The following is a 16399-nucleotide window of genomic DNA, read 5'->3' as shown; positions in this document are numbered from 1 at the left end:
AATTCATCCCTACTTCCTAGACTTCCCACTCCTTTGGAAGAACCAAAACTTGAATTTAATAACAAAGGTCACACCCTTATCCAATGGCTTGGATTCAAGTTTATAATTCAAAATTTACTTTTATTAGCAAACAAATAGGATTCAGCAGAAATTAGGATTAGAAAATACTTTCTTAATAAACAATATTAATACATTCTTAGTATAAAATAACAATCATTATTAATATGTCCTACTTAGATTTCTGATATGCTTAGATTCAAATTCAATTCAGTTAAAAAATATAAACAAATTGCATGTATTTAATATTTCAAAATTTAAGTATTGTATATAATTTTAAAAGTAAAAAAATAGAATGTCACATTTACATGTTGAACATATAGTTTTAGTTTAGGCATCTTATGCTCATAACCTATATATAAAAAAGAAAAAAAGGCATGCAAACCGAAATCCATTCACCTTGGTTATAAAATGAAATCATGATCCATATCTATCTGACAAAAGAATATATCATTGAAGATGTTCAAGAATTGCTAAGTTATTAGAAATAAAAATATTTGAAAATATCTCAAAAATGCAAAGCAATCAAAAACTTCAAATAATGTTACAAATTCATATTAAGTGACAAATGATTGTCTACTTCATCAAGCATTATCTACCTCATTTCCTAAAGCTTCTTAATTAAATCATCTAGAACTCTTGCTTTAGCATCAACATGCCACCTTTTAAATAGACTTTCCTTGCAATTATATTTGAAGTATGAAAACAAAAGGAGATTTGAGTGAATGTGAAATAATATATCTGTATTAGACTAGTTTATTCGGTTTTGCTTCAAATTGTGAATAAATCAATAGATGCTTCAATTCTATAAAAGTTTTATTAACTCATGTATCCTAAGGAGCCCTATACCAAATCAATGGTGTATCAGGTAAAGCATTAATTATTCCATTGCATTGCAAGTATCCCTTAATATGAAGCAAATATTACAAATTGAAATATCAATAATATAAACAAAAAAACATCCCATTAATAAATAAAAATATAAAATAATACATTAGTATATGAATTTTTTATTTAATTTTAGATGTGCATTAACAATGTAATAAATTATTTTTGCCCGAGTTTCTTTTAACTAAAACTTGGCTTCATTTGAAGGGATATTTTCTTAAGCTCAATATTGAAAATTAATAGTTGATCTTGAATTAGTATGTTGATGGCAATTGTATGTGAATATTTTAAGAGAACGGGACAATTATGTATGATTTTTTAGAAAAAATTGAAAATGGAGATAAATATATATAAATTGTTTATGGAAAAATCAAAATTAAATGTCAGAAGTGGGATTTGAACCCACGCCCTCTCACGAGGACCAGAACTTGAGTCTGGCGCCTTAGACCACTCGGCCATCCTGACATGGATGTCTGTAGCGCTCAATCAATATAATCCACTTAAAAATTGTTGTTCTTTTAAATGTTTCAATGCAAAGGAAACTTGAAATCATTTATATAAGGGATTAACTACAAGGAATATCATTCCTTTGTGACTATTCAAAATTATATCTCCCCCTTTTCCTCTTTGTTGTAATTTACACAAATCTAGTTTTGTTATTTAGTAGCAATATTTCATTACGTAGAGAGGTTATCAAGAAACTATTCTAAGCTACAGGAATAAATTTAAAAATATCAGTATGTTGAAAAGATGTAAAATAAATAGATATATCTGTAAATGAATTCAAGAAGTACTAGAATAGAAGAAGCAACAAAAAAAATCTTCCTTCCTTTTTGACTACCTTTCTTGTGGCTCTATAAGACGGAATCTATTTAATTTATAAAAAATTACTAATTCTCAACTTTTCAAAAAATCCTTCATCAAAATTATTCAGCAATACTAAATGTTTCATCAATTATCTCTTTTGAGAAGAATAATGTTTCATCAATATTCCATGACATGTTTATAAATATTTTGCATAATCATAAATTATTACAGCAACTAGTTGAGAACCATTACAATAATTTATCTGATGTGAAAAAATAAGGAATTCTTCGCTATTTTGGAGAATAAATGATCAGGCATGCTAATATCAAAGGAAAATTGGATTCTTGCACGGACTTTTATTAATCAACTAAGTTTTTGTATGTTGTTATAGGTACTAAGTACTTGAAATTAGATTCATTTCAAAAGCAAAAACACTTCACAGATAGACTCATCAACCAAGTGAATTGCTTCGAGAGCGTTGTTCTAATGTGAAAAACAACAGAACAATTAGTTTGGTTGGAGAGTTATGGCTTTTGGATGGTAATATGCACAATCCACAATAATCTTTCTAGCTCAAGATTGTGAGCTTTATCCAAGAACTCAGTCATTTGCACCTGATTAAAACTCATATCCGTAAATGCAATAAAAACTTGAAGCCAAAGTAAATAAACAGTAGCTGTTAAAACTTTACATGAACACCACTCCTTATTTTTTTTGTAAGCAAACAGATAAACTCCAAAAAAAAAAGCTTTTACTCTCAAAAGAACCTCAAAAACAGCTTCATAAACATGTGGAGCTGTAGATGCACTGTCCAACAATGTCACAGTCGGCAGCACAACGATCACGAACTGGGCATCAGAACTCTCAACATGCCAACTCTGTTAACTGAAGAAAAGGAGACTTTATTGAGTTGGCTGCCCGTAACTATGTTTAAAACTACATGCAATGGAAGAAAGAGACCCTTGCCCAAGAAAAGAGTCAGACAGAAACCAGACAATGTAGTAACTGGGCAGCCATTTAAAAGATATTTACAAACCCAAAGATCAAAATTTCTGTCGGTTGTCTTCTTTGTAACTTTGTTAATTGAGAACCCAGCAAATGTCTCATGATTGTGTTATGACAAGACATACAAACTCCAAAGGAGCTAATGCCATTTCGGCAAAATTGGTTGACATTCAGAAAGATCATGTGCTGCAGAATGAAGAAAATAAAGTGTACAATTTCGAGAATCTGCTCTGCAGTTTGGACCATCATAGACACATGTATGTCAGATCTATGCATGATCTACAATGGAGATTACAGCCTCCCAGACACAAGATTCTCAAGTGTAGGCTTCTTGAGGTGGCTAATGGCTTCCTGGAAGTAATAGGCTTTGATATAGTGATCAGAGACTGACTGTCAGTTAGTAAGAGCTTTGAGTGTAAGCATTCATGGTTGAATATCAGGGAGTTTCCACAGCATAAGTTGCTATAATTGGAGTGTTGAATCACCAACATTATTGACACAGATTCAACAAAACTACTTCAATCCCATGGGTCCGAACTTCGAAGCATATACAGTTGTCCAATTTCATCGCAAGAACAAACACTACTGAAACCAAGAGCCCACCTCAATACATTCGTAATCAGAATTTAAACTGTCTTAAAAGAATAATAGCGTCACGATCCTTTTGGTTCTATTCATGATATGTTGTACCACACCAAACCGGACAGTACCAATACCGTACCAGTTCGGTACCGGTGGCGTACCGACCCTCGGTATGCCAAAAAATTTCTTACCATACCGTACCTATACTAGTGTGGCACCAGTATGAAATCCGGTACCGATACGGCGAATCTTGATTCAATCCTAGAATCTTCATTGAAAATTTATGTCTGATTATTTGGTAATGACCCATCTCTTCTATACAGATTACGTTTCTGACATGGACTGATCCTAACCAAGTTTGCCCTAGTTCTAAAATGAATGTCTTTGAAGACTTCATACTGCAGAGAGAAACATTTAGCCAATAAGAACACATTTTGAAAGCTATGTTAAGGCTATGTTATTAGACAAACTCCAAAGAACTGAAAATATTTCTAGATAAGAGACATCGCCATTCACAAACTCATGAACCCTGCCATTCACCTCAACTACACTCCTTCCAACTTCCTTCTTCATCCCTCTAGCACACATCAACTTCCTTATCCTCCACACATCATCCCACATTCCCTCTTCCGCATAGATATTGGATAAAAGCACATAAACCCCACTGTCATCTGCTCCAAGATTCTTGAGCTGCTCAACCGAAACTTCAGCCAGATCAACACATCGATGTGTCCGACAAGCTGCAAGAAGGGATCCCCACAACGTCAAAGTAGGCTTCATCGGCATTGTCTCTATGACATTTCGAGCTTCATGCAACCTTCCGGCACGCCCAAGGAGATCCACTATGCAACCATAGTGTTCAGCCTTAGGAGTTATCCCGAAATCGCTCCTCATCCTATCAAATATCTCCCATCCCTTTGCAACTAAACCAGCATGAGTGCATGCTGTCAATACAGCAAGAAAAGTGAGATCATCCATTAATGTTCCTTCCTTCTCCATTTGATCGAAAAGCTCCACTGCTTCTGCTTCATAGCCATTAGCCCCAAGTCCGACAATCATTACATTCCAGGTAACAATGCTCCTCTCACGCATGTTGTCAAAAAGCCTCCTCGCAAGGTCCAAGCTCCCACATTTCATGTACATATCTATCAGGGCAGTTTGGACTACAACATCAAACAAGATTCTGTTCTTTTTCAGATAGAAGTGGACCCATCGACCCTGATCGAGAGCGCCCAACTGGGCACATGCTGAAATCACACCAACAGCACTAATCTTATCAGGCTTCATACCATGGCGAAGCATTTGCTGAAATATGTTCAAAGCTTCCTTGGAGTCTCCATGGCGAATATAGCCATCAATGAGGATACTCCACGAGATCACATTCCTCTCGGGCATCGCTTCAAAGAGTTCTCGGGCTGGACCCATCATACCAAGACCAGAGTACCCATCAATCATGGAATTCCAACAGACCAAATCCCTATCAGGCATCGCATCAAACAACTCCCGAGCACGACGGACATCCCCTATTTTCTTTCCATAGCCATCGATTAAGATAGCCCAAGAGAAGGCATCCCTCTCCGGCATTGCATCAAAAAGCTTCTGGGCTTCGCCCATCTTCCCACACATACTGTAACCAGCAATCATGGAGTTCCATGATACCAAATCTCTCGACCGGAAACCATCAAAAAGCATCATACCCAATTCAACGTCTCCACTCCTGCAATACATGCTGATCAAACCATTCCTCACGAACAAATCCTCATCAAATCCTCTCTTGACGACCTCCCCGTGGACCACCACCCCTTCCCGACGGCCAGGCATCGAAGCACAGGCCTTGAGAACAAACGGATACGTGTAATTATCAGTAAAAATCCCACTTTTGCGCATCTGGGAGAAGAAAAGGAGCGCCCGGAGGGGGTTTGAGGTCTGCGAATGGAACCTGATGATGGTATTCCAGAAGAAGGTGTTGGGGTGATGGACTTGGGAAAAGATGAGCTCAGCGTAGGCTGCTGTGAGATGGATGGAAGAAGGGTTGGAGAGCTCGCAGGCGGCGAAAAGGAGACGGCTTGCTACGAAGGAGTCGGACATTAGGGCTCTGCAGATCAATTGGGCGTGAATTTGGAAAATTTGAGAGGCGGTCCTGGCATTTTGGAGCAGGGAGAGGAATGGGTTTTGCGAGAGGAGCTTGGAGAAAGAAGTGGTGGCCATGGCTTTGGAAGGGAGGAGCCACCATTGGGGGTGGGTTGGAAGGAAGAAGCCCTATTTACTTGACATTCTAATTGGAGCTGATGAGGAGAGTGAAAAAATAAGAGGATGGGAGAATAGCGTGGGAAAGGAATCTTTGTACAATATACCACAGTCGAGGAACATGGAGGTAGGATTGCCTACCTTTATAAAAATAAATTATACTTGTATAAAAAAAATATATCCGTATAAAAAAATAGAGAATATGTCAATCCATCAGCAATTGCAAAAGATGCAACTCACCTCCTAGACAAGAAGAGCAGAAAACATTCTCCCTTCAATCATATACTAAGATGGAAAAGCTCAAGATTTGATAACCATCTTTCGCAAAGTAGGCTCATTAAATTTGCATCAAAATCCGCATTAAGCATAAGTGAATCTCCTGAAACTGCAGCTGCATCCAATCTTATCAAACACCTTTCTAGATACAAATTCATAATCTTCAACGTTTAAGGAGGGGTGCAAAAAATAGTTGAAAGCACTTCGTGAGCATGAAAGTTTGCTGTGCTACTCTCATCGCAACAAGGCTCATGCGGTTTTAGCATAATATTAGATAGCCATGTTTAAAAGAAAATAAAAGCATGTTACACTTTGAAAAATATAACCCAACATGACACTGCTTGATTCCGGCACTTGAAGAGATAAAATCAACGTATCAACGTTCAGAGTTCCAAGAAAAATAAGCAATGCCATAATAGAAAGGATGCATATAAGAATTATGTATGGTGTAGGATAAGTGACTTTGCTATCCAATCCTTATGGAGAAGCTGGTGCACATAGTTCGAGAGGAGTACAAAGGCTGAGAAGTACATTTCGCATGGGAATGGTCCAAATAGTAGATACAATTATTCTCTCCTATTTACTTCATCATCCAAAAGTATGACGAAGCCAATGCCAATATTCCCTTTAACACCTAATTCAACCATAGTAACCACCACCCTCAAAAAGTGGAAGAAGATAGACAGATTTTCTGCTTTCCATTCACTAGATAAAAATCCCAGAACAAGTGATTAACGCCACAAATTACAAAAATAAAAAAGGAGAAGAAGAAGAAACCTAAAGATGATACGTTTTCCACTCCACATTAGTCTTACAGGAGGAAGACAAGGAAGATAGGTTGAAAAAAAATGGAGCTTTTAGCTATCATCGTCAGCAGGGGCAGACTTGGAGGAGCCGCCGGTCTTCTTGGGAAGAAGAAGGTTGTGGATGTTGGGCATCACACCGCCGTTGGCAATGGTGACGGTCCCCAGGAGCTTCGAGAGTTCCTCGTCGTTCCTCACTGCCAATTGGATGTGCCTCGGGACTATCCTAGTCTTCTTGTTGTCCCTCGCCGCGTTTCCAGCGAGCTCCAAGACCTATTCACAAGGGGAAAGCGAAAAATGGATGATTAATTCCCTGAACTACCCCAAAAATATTGAAGCTATCCCTAAAATACACAGAGCAAAAGGTCTGAAGGACAAAAAAGATAGAGGAGAACAAGAGATTAAAAGAATTTATTGCTACAGATGCCTTAAATAGCAAGAGAAAGAGAGAAATATCGAAAAAACTAGCAACAAAAATCATGGAAAGTGTAAAATCAAAAATTAGCAATTTAAAAAAAAATAAAGACGAGATTTTTTAATTATAATTATAAAATCTATCGAATCAACAATATCGATATTGCTCAGATTTGATAGACTAGGAAAACAAAAAAATGAATTACAATGAAAATAAAGGAAAGTTTGAGAATTTTGGTGTACCAGAAGAAACTCCAGAGAATCAGACCCCGTAACAGTAAAAGGTCATCAAATGTAATCACAAACAGTAAAGAAAACAACGACATAACCAAATCCCCAAAAGAAATTATATGAAATAAAAACATATAAAACTGCACAAAGAATGAAAACAAGAAAATCAAAAGAGTACCAAATTCAAAAAAACCAGATCGGAGAAAGAAACCCCGATAACTAGAACGGATCCGCACCTCGGCAGCAAGGTACTCGAGGACGGCGGCAAGATAGACGGGGGCGCCGGCGCCGACGCGCTCGGCGTACTTGCCGGCCTTGAGGAATCGGGCGATCCTACCGACGGGGAACTGGAGCCCCGCCTTGCTGCTCCTCGACATCGCCTTCTTCGAGGCGCCGGAACCGATAGCCTTCCCCTTCCGGCCATGGTAATCGAAATCTAGAGCTAGGGTTTGGAGGAGGAGACTGCGATGAGGTTTCGGACGGGAAGGATGACCCTTTATTATCCTCCAGTAGTTGGCTTGTGGGAGGCATTAGGTGGGATTCGCTTCAATTTATATAGCCGTCAGAGGAGAGGTTTGACCGGCCCAATGAGGGAAGAGCACCCGGATCCCCATCCACAGCCATTGAATGGGATTCGTTTGAACGGCCGGATGTTTGACGGTAGAGCTCTCCGAGCCTGTCTTGGGTGTTCCGGAGAATTACTCTAGTTACACCCGCTTTTGATACACCCACATAACTATGTCCCATGTTATGCGTGGGGCCCGCCTGTCATGAATGGGTGTGGTGAGGAGCGTTCTTTTTTTTTTTTTTTTTTTTTTAGCGAAGTTGTTGCACTAAAACTCCATTTGGCTCGCGAAAAAAGAAGAAAAAAAAATATGGTCAACAAAAAAAATAAAGAGATACATCTTGTTTGGTTGGAGTTTTTAAAAAAGAAAGACGGAAAAATTGTATTTTTATGAAAATATGATTCCCACATTTAATGAAAAAATCTTTTTCATACAAAACATAGAAAAGTTACTTTTCTATGAGCCGAAAATCGAAACATTTTTATTTTTTTTCCAAAAAAGTCCTACAGCATTAAAGACCTAATTTTTATTAAGAATATAATAGACATTACATATAACTTTTCCAGAAAAATGGATGGTTAACCAAATATTAGCACTATGTTTCATGGTCAACCAAATATGCCAAAAGTACTTTTCTAAACATTATCTTCACAGACATATATTTCTCAGAAATTATATTTCTATAAGAAAAAATACTTATCGCGAACCAAACGAGCCTTAAGCATTGTGTATACTTGAATAAGCATAATGTAGTTTAATAATTAATTATTTAATTAATTCAGCTTCAGTTGTCTTTCACGACTAGCTCCAAGCACATCTTATGTGGTCAAGTTTCAATTTGGAAGACGAGGGGTCTTCGGCAATGGACCAAAGTAGGCCCTTTTGTCTTGTATCAGCCATTCTTAGCCTATCATGTCCCCTTAAAATCATATTCATCATGGGCAAGTGTTCCCACATGTAATAGGACCAAGGCTATCGAAGAACACTGATTGGTCCTTTGTAACAATCAATGTATGATCTCTCTTGTATTAATAGTCATAGAACTAGAGTTCGGATTATCTGTGGTGTGGCTTTTACACTACAGCTACAGTAGATAGCTCTTTTATCACCTATTTTGGAGATAGGCGGCTCCCATTTATCTTGAGAACATATCTAAACATTTTTCAATACAAGTGGGGATAAAAGAGAGTCGTTCCTCTCCAAAATAGATGATATAATGGCTATCTATAATAGTACCAAACTTTGTAACATAAAAGTCACACAGCAAGATCTCTGGAACAGGCCCACTTCTCCCCATTCACCTGAGCGTTGTTGCTTGGACAGAATGTTGAAGATACTCATACTTTCACCTGGAAAGTCAAAAAAAGTACGAAAAATTACAACACACTACTTCATGGTCATACGAGAAGCCAGCAATGTATGACTTGACCATCAGACACCGTACTATTCTAAAATGAGATATTATAAACAAACAGAAGCATAAACTTAGCTTGCAAACCCTTTCTACCCACATTGAGTTGATCTTTAGTGAATGGTTAAACAAACTTGGACAAAGTTCCGAAACTTTAATAAATGGCTCTCAAGCTAATGTCAGCATGTTAACATTTATATTTGAATCCTATATAAGACAATTTTGGAAAGAAAAGGGCATAAAATAAAACTTGAAGGATTAGTCTATAGCAACAAAGCTCATGATAGTATAAAGAGCTTGTGACTTTTGAAGGAAGTGGTAGTACAATATCTTCTAAGGTCTTTGGGCACTTTGCAAGAACAAATCCTATGTTAAGTTTAGCAATGGTTGGTCAATCAGTTAAAGCATTGCCTCCCTCCATAGAAGATACAAGGAGCATACTTTGATTGCATCATCACTCTTAGCTGGAACAGCACTCATAAGGTTGCCTTTTTTTTTATGAAATATAAAAGCAGAAATGTTTTCTATTGTATTTTGGAATGTCTCGGAAGGCAGCACTAATATGGTTAGAACAAATTTAATGTTTAGAGAGCTACATCACCTTCCTAGCTTCCCTCCTTCCCTTTCTGGGCCTTGACATACAAGACAAGATAATCTTGTTATTCTGATTCTAACACCTACTGATTTTGTAAGTATAAGAACATCTAAGGTTTGGATATACTGAGTAGGAGAAGCTGCTTCAGAGTGGGCAACAGGGAGAACAAAAACCGATGCTAAGAGCAAGACATTGGACATGTTGATGGCAGCTTTTTTTCTTTTCTTTTTCAAACAAAAATTAACTGCGATGCCTCTCCAAATAGATGTTACAGAGATCAACAGGCAAAATTCAGTATGACTGGAAGCAAGGAAGCCAGGAATTTTCTTCTTCACACACACACACAGCATGATATGGGCAAAATATATCAGAATGGCAACATAAAGAAGGATTAGATGCTCTCTAATCCAAGACATAGAAGGTAGCAGTGTTCATGGTTTATAGAGCATATAGAACAGTTTGATGTGGATCACTTCCAAACATCATGTATACTGGGTAAAATGTCTACATAGATCACATGAAATTAGGTAACATGTAAGAAAGATGAAACTAAGCAGATCCCTTTTCTTGTTGAGGGGAACTGAGAAGCTTAGAATTTCACGAAAGAATATGAAAGGGCAACAATCAAATTCATTTATATCCAATACAAGAGCTCATGGAGATTATAAAAGGGCAGTAATCAAACATATGGGTGCCTATATATATACAGTGCAAGATCTAGACACAGAGAGTTGAATTAGAAGTTTCATGGAGTCCAAGATGACAGAGCTATATCCATTTTTCCTTTTGATAGGAAACATCTTCTTCCCCATGATAATACAGCAACATGAATTGTTTTCAGTTTACAAACCCCCCAAGATTTGAGGACGAAATCACCCCACTCAGTCTGAGGAATCAAACTCACATTTATGGTAAGACTGTAATGTCAGTATTGATAAACATTATTCGCATTTCACGTGGTCAGAGCAAAAAGAAGAATCCCTCGGAAAATAATTAGTTTTTACCGCTCTTTAAACAACAAATAAGTGTTATCTAGATTGCAATTCAAAAGAATTAGCAGATAATATACTGTAAGTTACCTCATACCGGTGTCAGGGACTAAAGACCTCCAGTCCCAACTGGTAGTGTTCTTTATCCACAAGACATTGCATCCCTTGCAACTGACAGTCACCAGTAATCCCCACAAGAACAAGTTCCGTTTCTGAAATAGTGGAACCGGCTTGCATCCCTCACGACAATCTCCCTTTTCGTAACCACTGTTATAAGCTTAATTACACTATGGCAATCAGTGCAGACTCGATGGCCTTGGATGATTTGCAGGGGAGTCGAATCTGGTGTACTGATGAGCCCAAAAGCAATTGCTAACTTCTCGCTGTGATAATTAGAAATCTGCTGCTCGTGCTCTCCCACATCAGGAAGCAAAGGTTTATTACCATCAGGAACATAACCAAGTTCAACTATCTCTTCCATCAGGGCATCTAATCTTCTAGAGATTTCAACACTTTGTTGATGAGATCTATCTCCAAAAAGAAACAGGTGAACCTGTCTCTTAATCTCAATCCAACTGCAAGCAGGAAGTAATCTCAAACCCTTTCTTTGTAAGGCTTCCAAAACCCTTGCCGCGTCATCCACTCTCCCAGAACTGTTGTATATATTGAGAAGGACAATATAATTACTTAATTTTTCAGGTTCCATCCCAAAAAGCTTTTCTGCTGCAAATTTCCCGAGCTCTAGATTCTTGTGAATTCTACAGGCTGTAAGCAATGCCGCCCACATGTTTTTCGTGGGGCTAAAAGGAGCACTCTTTATCATAGCAAATGCTTCATCCAATAGGCCTTCTCGGCCCAACAACTCAATCATACAGGCATAGTGCATTGCCCGTGGCTTCATCCTCGGGTCTCTACCCATCAACTCAAAAATCTCTGTCCCTTTATCTAACAAACCAGAACAGCTACATGCACCTAAGACTGCAAGAAAGGTAACATGATTCGGAATCATACCTTCCTTGACCATGCTCTCAAACATCTCAACAGCCTTGTGTCCCATGCCTTGCTTAGCATACCCACCTATCAAAGCATTCCAAGAAATAACATTCTTGCGACGCATCATGTCAAACACATTCCTTGCATCTTCCATCCTGCCCCATTTGCAGTAGAAATCCACCAGAGTTGTGTTTGCAATGATATCCAGCCCAAACCCATTCCGTACTAGACCTGCATGAGCTTGCTTTGCATGCTCCAACGAACCTAACCGGGCGCATATTCTGATGACAATTGAATACGTGAAGTGATCCATCTTGACACCGGAACTTTGCATCTCATAGTACATATCCAGAGCCTTCTCACTGTATCCATGAAGAGCATACCCCGCCATAATTGAGTTCCATCCAACAATAGTCTTCTCGGGCATCTCATCAAAGACCCACTGAGCTTCTTCGATGCACCCACACTTACTATACATGTCAATGAGTGAACATGAAATGAAGGTATTCCCATACAATCCCATCTTCAGAACACAGGAATGCAGCTGCCCACCAACAAATGCAGACCCCAAACCAGCAGATGCCCGAATGACGGTCGCAAACATGCGTGGCCCAGCATCTGATAGCTCCCGCCACATCAAAAAGAAGAGATCAAACGCCTCTTCATAAGATCCAGAGTCGACAAGTCCTGTTATCATGGTGTTTAACGACACAATATTCCTTTCGGGCATTTCATCAAACAACCGTCGAGCATCAGCCAACATGCCGCATTTCAAGTGCATCAGAAGCACCCTGTTCCTCATATACTGATCAAATTCAAACCCGGATTCGATCATATGACGGAACACCGTCTTGACTGCTCCGACCGACCTCAAATTAACGCATGCATTCACCAGCGAATCGTAAGTGCTGGCATCGATGACAAAGCCGCTCTTTGACCGCAAGATTTCGAACAATTCAAGGGCTTCTTCGTACCTTTTGAAGAAGACCAGCTTCTCGATTTGACCGCAGAGGCCCGAGGCGCCAGGGGGAGCGAAGTGGGCATCATAGGAATAAGATTGTGGGTCGGGTTTCTCGACGACCGGTTGAGGGTTTCGCCTGGGTTTCGGCTTAAGACCTTGCTCCGGCCCGGAGGAACACTTGACAGCAGAAGATGAGAACTCTTTCCTGGAGAAAAGGATATCAAATCCATGAAAAGATTTGATCCTTTTGTGCTTCAGGAATCCAATCGAGGAACAGGGGAAGCTAGAAGAATCGCTCTGGATTCTACGATCCGAGGTCAGGTGGCAGATACTAGGAGGGAAGTTAACTTCCATTGGAAAAATAAAGAGGGAGAGATGACTGCCTCAGGAGATTCTTGGAGAGGGGAAGGTAATGGAAAAGAGAGATCAGGGGATGGAAAAGTAGCTCCTTTTCTTCTCATTTGGAGGTTTTGCCGAGCATCGAGAGCTCCGCCTCGATAGATCGGGGTGAGCTGGATTTTTGGTGGTTCGCGTTGGTTTTTTACCACTTGATGAAAGATCCGGGGAACCGTGGGCTGGCTAGGCTGATGGGCTTTGGACTACTGTTTCTTTCATGGTCTAGGTTAAGAACAAGAGGCAGTCCACTCAACAACCTGACCTCGTTTAATGTTTACCAAAAAAAAATATAGCCTGGCTTAATGCATTTAATTTACTAATCCACTTGGCTTAACGCTGCTACAACCTAGACTCACATAAAACTGCTAAGCAAGATGCGTTGTCTCGGTATTGAAGTCTGTATTGGTGCTGGCTTATTATTGTATTGATGCATCTAATACCGGTCCAGACGGCCGTCGCATTAGGGTTGTTGCCAACCTGCGAACGGCCAATGTTATCATCGTTACACCGGGCTTATCTTTTTCAGAAACCTTATTTTAAACCCCCCTCATCCTCTGCGATGGACCACCGTCAAGCCCTCTCCTTCCTTTCCTCCCTTTCTTCTTCTTCTCCGATGGCTGGTGTGCCACCCCGACCAAGTACCACTGCCCGAAGCCCCTCTTTCTCTTTCTATTTTTATGTGTGCTCTATTTCAATGTTCCGAGCTTCATCACCCTTCTTCCGTCGGAATCCACACTGCCGATAGAGATCCTCCATCACTATTGCTCGCCGGTGAGTCCCTCACCCCCTCTTGCTTCCTCCTTGGCCGAGGGAGCTGCCACTTAAGGCAGCTAGGGGCTCTATCCTTTTTCTTTTTCCTCCTCTGTTTCCACTTATGCACGACCGAACCACTATGGCACCTTGCCACCGACTGTGCCACTACGCCTCAGGCCGCGCTACAGCCAAGCCATGAGCCACCTTCCCCCTTCTCTCTATTTTTTCAATTGAGCGTAATAAGGAACCTTTGTTCATCCTCATTTTGGGCCTAGAGGAAAAAAAATGATTTTCTTCTCTATTTGTAAATTCCTCTTTTCTAGCCCATGGGTCAGATGTAGTGACGATTTATTTATCATGCTTAGACCCACTTTGGGGTGTTATGTTACTTACTAGGCTAGTATAGCTCATTATTTCTTCTCTCTATTTTTCGGATCCAGATTCATAATTGCTTGTGACTTGAGAGAGTGCGCTAGATCTTTGAATATATTCACAGTGATTGAAGTTCTAGTTAGACTATTTAGATTAGTTATAACATTTTTTTATTTGAATAAATGGCAAGCATATGTTGACTTATGTCACTTTGGAACAATTGATTATAAGAATTATTTGTATAAGATCTTGATTAAATTAATTTTCAAAAATCATTATTGTTTTGATATGATCTTTAGCCTTGAATGCTTGTATGGTCCGCTATGCAGGTATGCAGCATCTGTTATATTCTAGGTTTAGGGCATGACAAGTACACTATCTGATTCGGTATAATATAACATATCTGGCTGCTAAAGAACCTATTTTCACGTATATGAGGTAACATGTTACTCATGTCAAACTTAATTACCCATGTCCTATTGACATGTTAGATATGTTTGATAGATTAAGAATATCATCGCGTACAAGACCCAACTCAATTTATTTTATTCATTTGCCAAACAATTACGTGGATCAGGGCATGCTACGTGTTTAAATGAATGAATCAGGTTTAGCTTTTAATTTCTAGCCCATTTACTAGATGAAAAAGGGCAGGTATTGCTATTTTTCTTAGACGTGAATGTCTCAAATTAACATAACACAGACCTAACCCAACATATTACCACCCTTAGTTGCTTGTGGGCACATTAGTGATTCAAAACCTTATCCAATGATTGATGTCTGAAGTTAGGGATTTGGCGAACTAGGCTTGCTCGAGCTTGAGTTTGATTGAGCTCATATAGAAACTAGTTTTGAAGATAAAATTCACCATCAAGCGTGTTTTTTTGTTGCTTTCATTTTCATCTAATATGACTAAACCTAATATTAAGTCTAGATGAATCTATTATATATATCTAAAATAGAGGCTTGACTTGTGCTCAGCTCTCCATTCACCACGTGAACTCCTATAATAATGACATTAATATAATATACTTCTTTATCTTTAAAGTTCATTGCTGGATATATCTTAGATATTAACGATCCCGATGTTAATATTTTCGATTGTTTAATATACAACAGAAATTTGGCTACTAAAGTTTTTTATTTATTACAATCAATTATATTTTTATTTTGCATTTCAAAAATAGTTTGAAAAGAAAATCATACCCCATGCATCACGCTGGGCAGATTTGTAAAGATTCTTCATTCAACATATGGATATTAGCATTAATGATAGATGTGTATGCTCGCCAATGAACTTTGAAAAAGGAGAAAAAATTGTGCCCATCTAAGCCTATTTTGAACGCTTTGATTCATATAAAAGAAAAGGAGAAACCAAAAAAAAAATTGAAAATGGCTTGATACCCTTAATCCATCCTAGATTTCTATCCTTGGACCAAAATCAAGTCCAATGTGATTTGAGTTTGAAATGCAATATCTTGTTTAGATGAATAAAATCCATGGTCCATTAAATAATAACATAAGAAGCTGTCCTATTCTAAGCAATTATATTAATTTTAGCCACAAGATTGATTCCAAATTTTATATACACTATAAGCATTGTGTACAGGTGTACTAGCATATCACGCCCATGGTTCACATAAGAAGGAAAAAAAATTTATTTACCATATCATGTGGATCGTGATTTCTAGGTTTAGCATGCGACTAACTATACTTTGTTGGAAATACTGATTTCTATTAAGTTCCTAAAGGCTTGATGTACAAAACACAAAAACAAGAACAAAAAGAAAAATTCAATAGTTTTCCAATTGCATACCCATGAGAATCGATAAATTGTATATTTTTATATGGATGCTATCACTGCCATCCAGAGACGAGAAAAATTCATGGGACATTAAGCTATTCAAATGGGAGATATTGTGGTTCAAATTTGGCTCGAGGGTGACAACGTCAGTGGCGTCGAGGGAGCCACTGGTGGTTGGAAGGAGAAAACGGGAGCCACCACTTGCGCGACGGTCGTGGACCTGCATAAAGCCTCATCGGTGTTTCCAGT

At 38.7% G+C, this 16399-nt stretch overlaps 3 protein-coding genes and 1 non-coding gene across 5 annotated transcripts; all 4 read right to left on the bottom strand.

The window, feature by feature from the left end:
* Window positions 1–1326: 1326 nt before the first annotated feature.
* On the bottom strand, window positions 1327–1410 carry TRNAL-CAA. Its single transcript has one exon. It is a non-coding gene; the product is annotated as a tRNA-Leu (tRNA).
* Window positions 1411–3612: 2202 nt separating this feature from the next.
* Window positions 3613–6046, bottom strand: LOC120112703 (pentatricopeptide repeat-containing protein At3g29230-like). Its single transcript, XM_039132259.1, has one exon. It carries the CDS (start codon window positions 5545–5547, stop codon window positions 3781–3783), a length of 1767 nt encoding a protein of 588 aa, XP_038988187.1. The 5' UTR covers window positions 5548–6046; the 3' UTR covers window positions 3613–3780.
* Window positions 6047–6531: 485 nt separating this feature from the next.
* On the bottom strand, window positions 6532–7855 carry LOC103703548 (probable histone H2A.2). The gene is made up of 2 exons (XM_008786436.3): window positions 7547–7855; window positions 6532–6938 (listed from the first exon to the last, which is right to left on the bottom strand). Exons 1-2 carry the CDS (start codon window positions 7685–7687, stop codon window positions 6720–6722), a joined length of 360 nt encoding a protein of 119 aa, XP_008784658.2. The 5' UTR covers window positions 7688–7855; the 3' UTR covers window positions 6532–6719.
* Window positions 7856–8976: 1121 nt separating this feature from the next.
* LOC103703549 (pentatricopeptide repeat-containing protein At5g50390, chloroplastic) lies at window positions 8977–13396 on the bottom strand. Of its 2 annotated transcripts, none has more exons than XM_039132257.1 (2): window positions 10962–13396; window positions 8977–9225 (listed from the first exon to the last, which is right to left on the bottom strand). In XM_039132257.1, the coding sequence occupies exon 1, from the start codon at window positions 13177–13179 to the stop codon at window positions 11050–11052; it is 2130 nt and encodes a 709-aa protein (XP_038988185.1). In that variant the 5' UTR covers window positions 13180–13396; the 3' UTR covers window positions 8977–9225; window positions 10962–11049. The 2 variants fall into 2 exon arrangements, with proteins under 2 accessions (XP_038988185.1, XP_038988186.1); XM_039132258.1 differs by having other exon boundaries at window positions 10969–13396.
* Window positions 13397–16399: the final 3003 nt, after the last annotated feature.

The sequence above is a fragment of the Phoenix dactylifera genome, chromosome 12 (assembly GCF_009389715.1).
Source record: "Phoenix dactylifera cultivar Barhee BC4 chromosome 12, palm_55x_up_171113_PBpolish2nd_filt_p, whole genome shotgun sequence".
Lineage (NCBI taxonomy): Eukaryota > Viridiplantae > Streptophyta > Magnoliopsida > Arecales > Arecaceae > Phoenix > Phoenix dactylifera.
The sequence above is the reverse complement of the archived record's forward strand: the minus strand, read 5'-3'. Positions and strand labels throughout refer to the sequence as shown.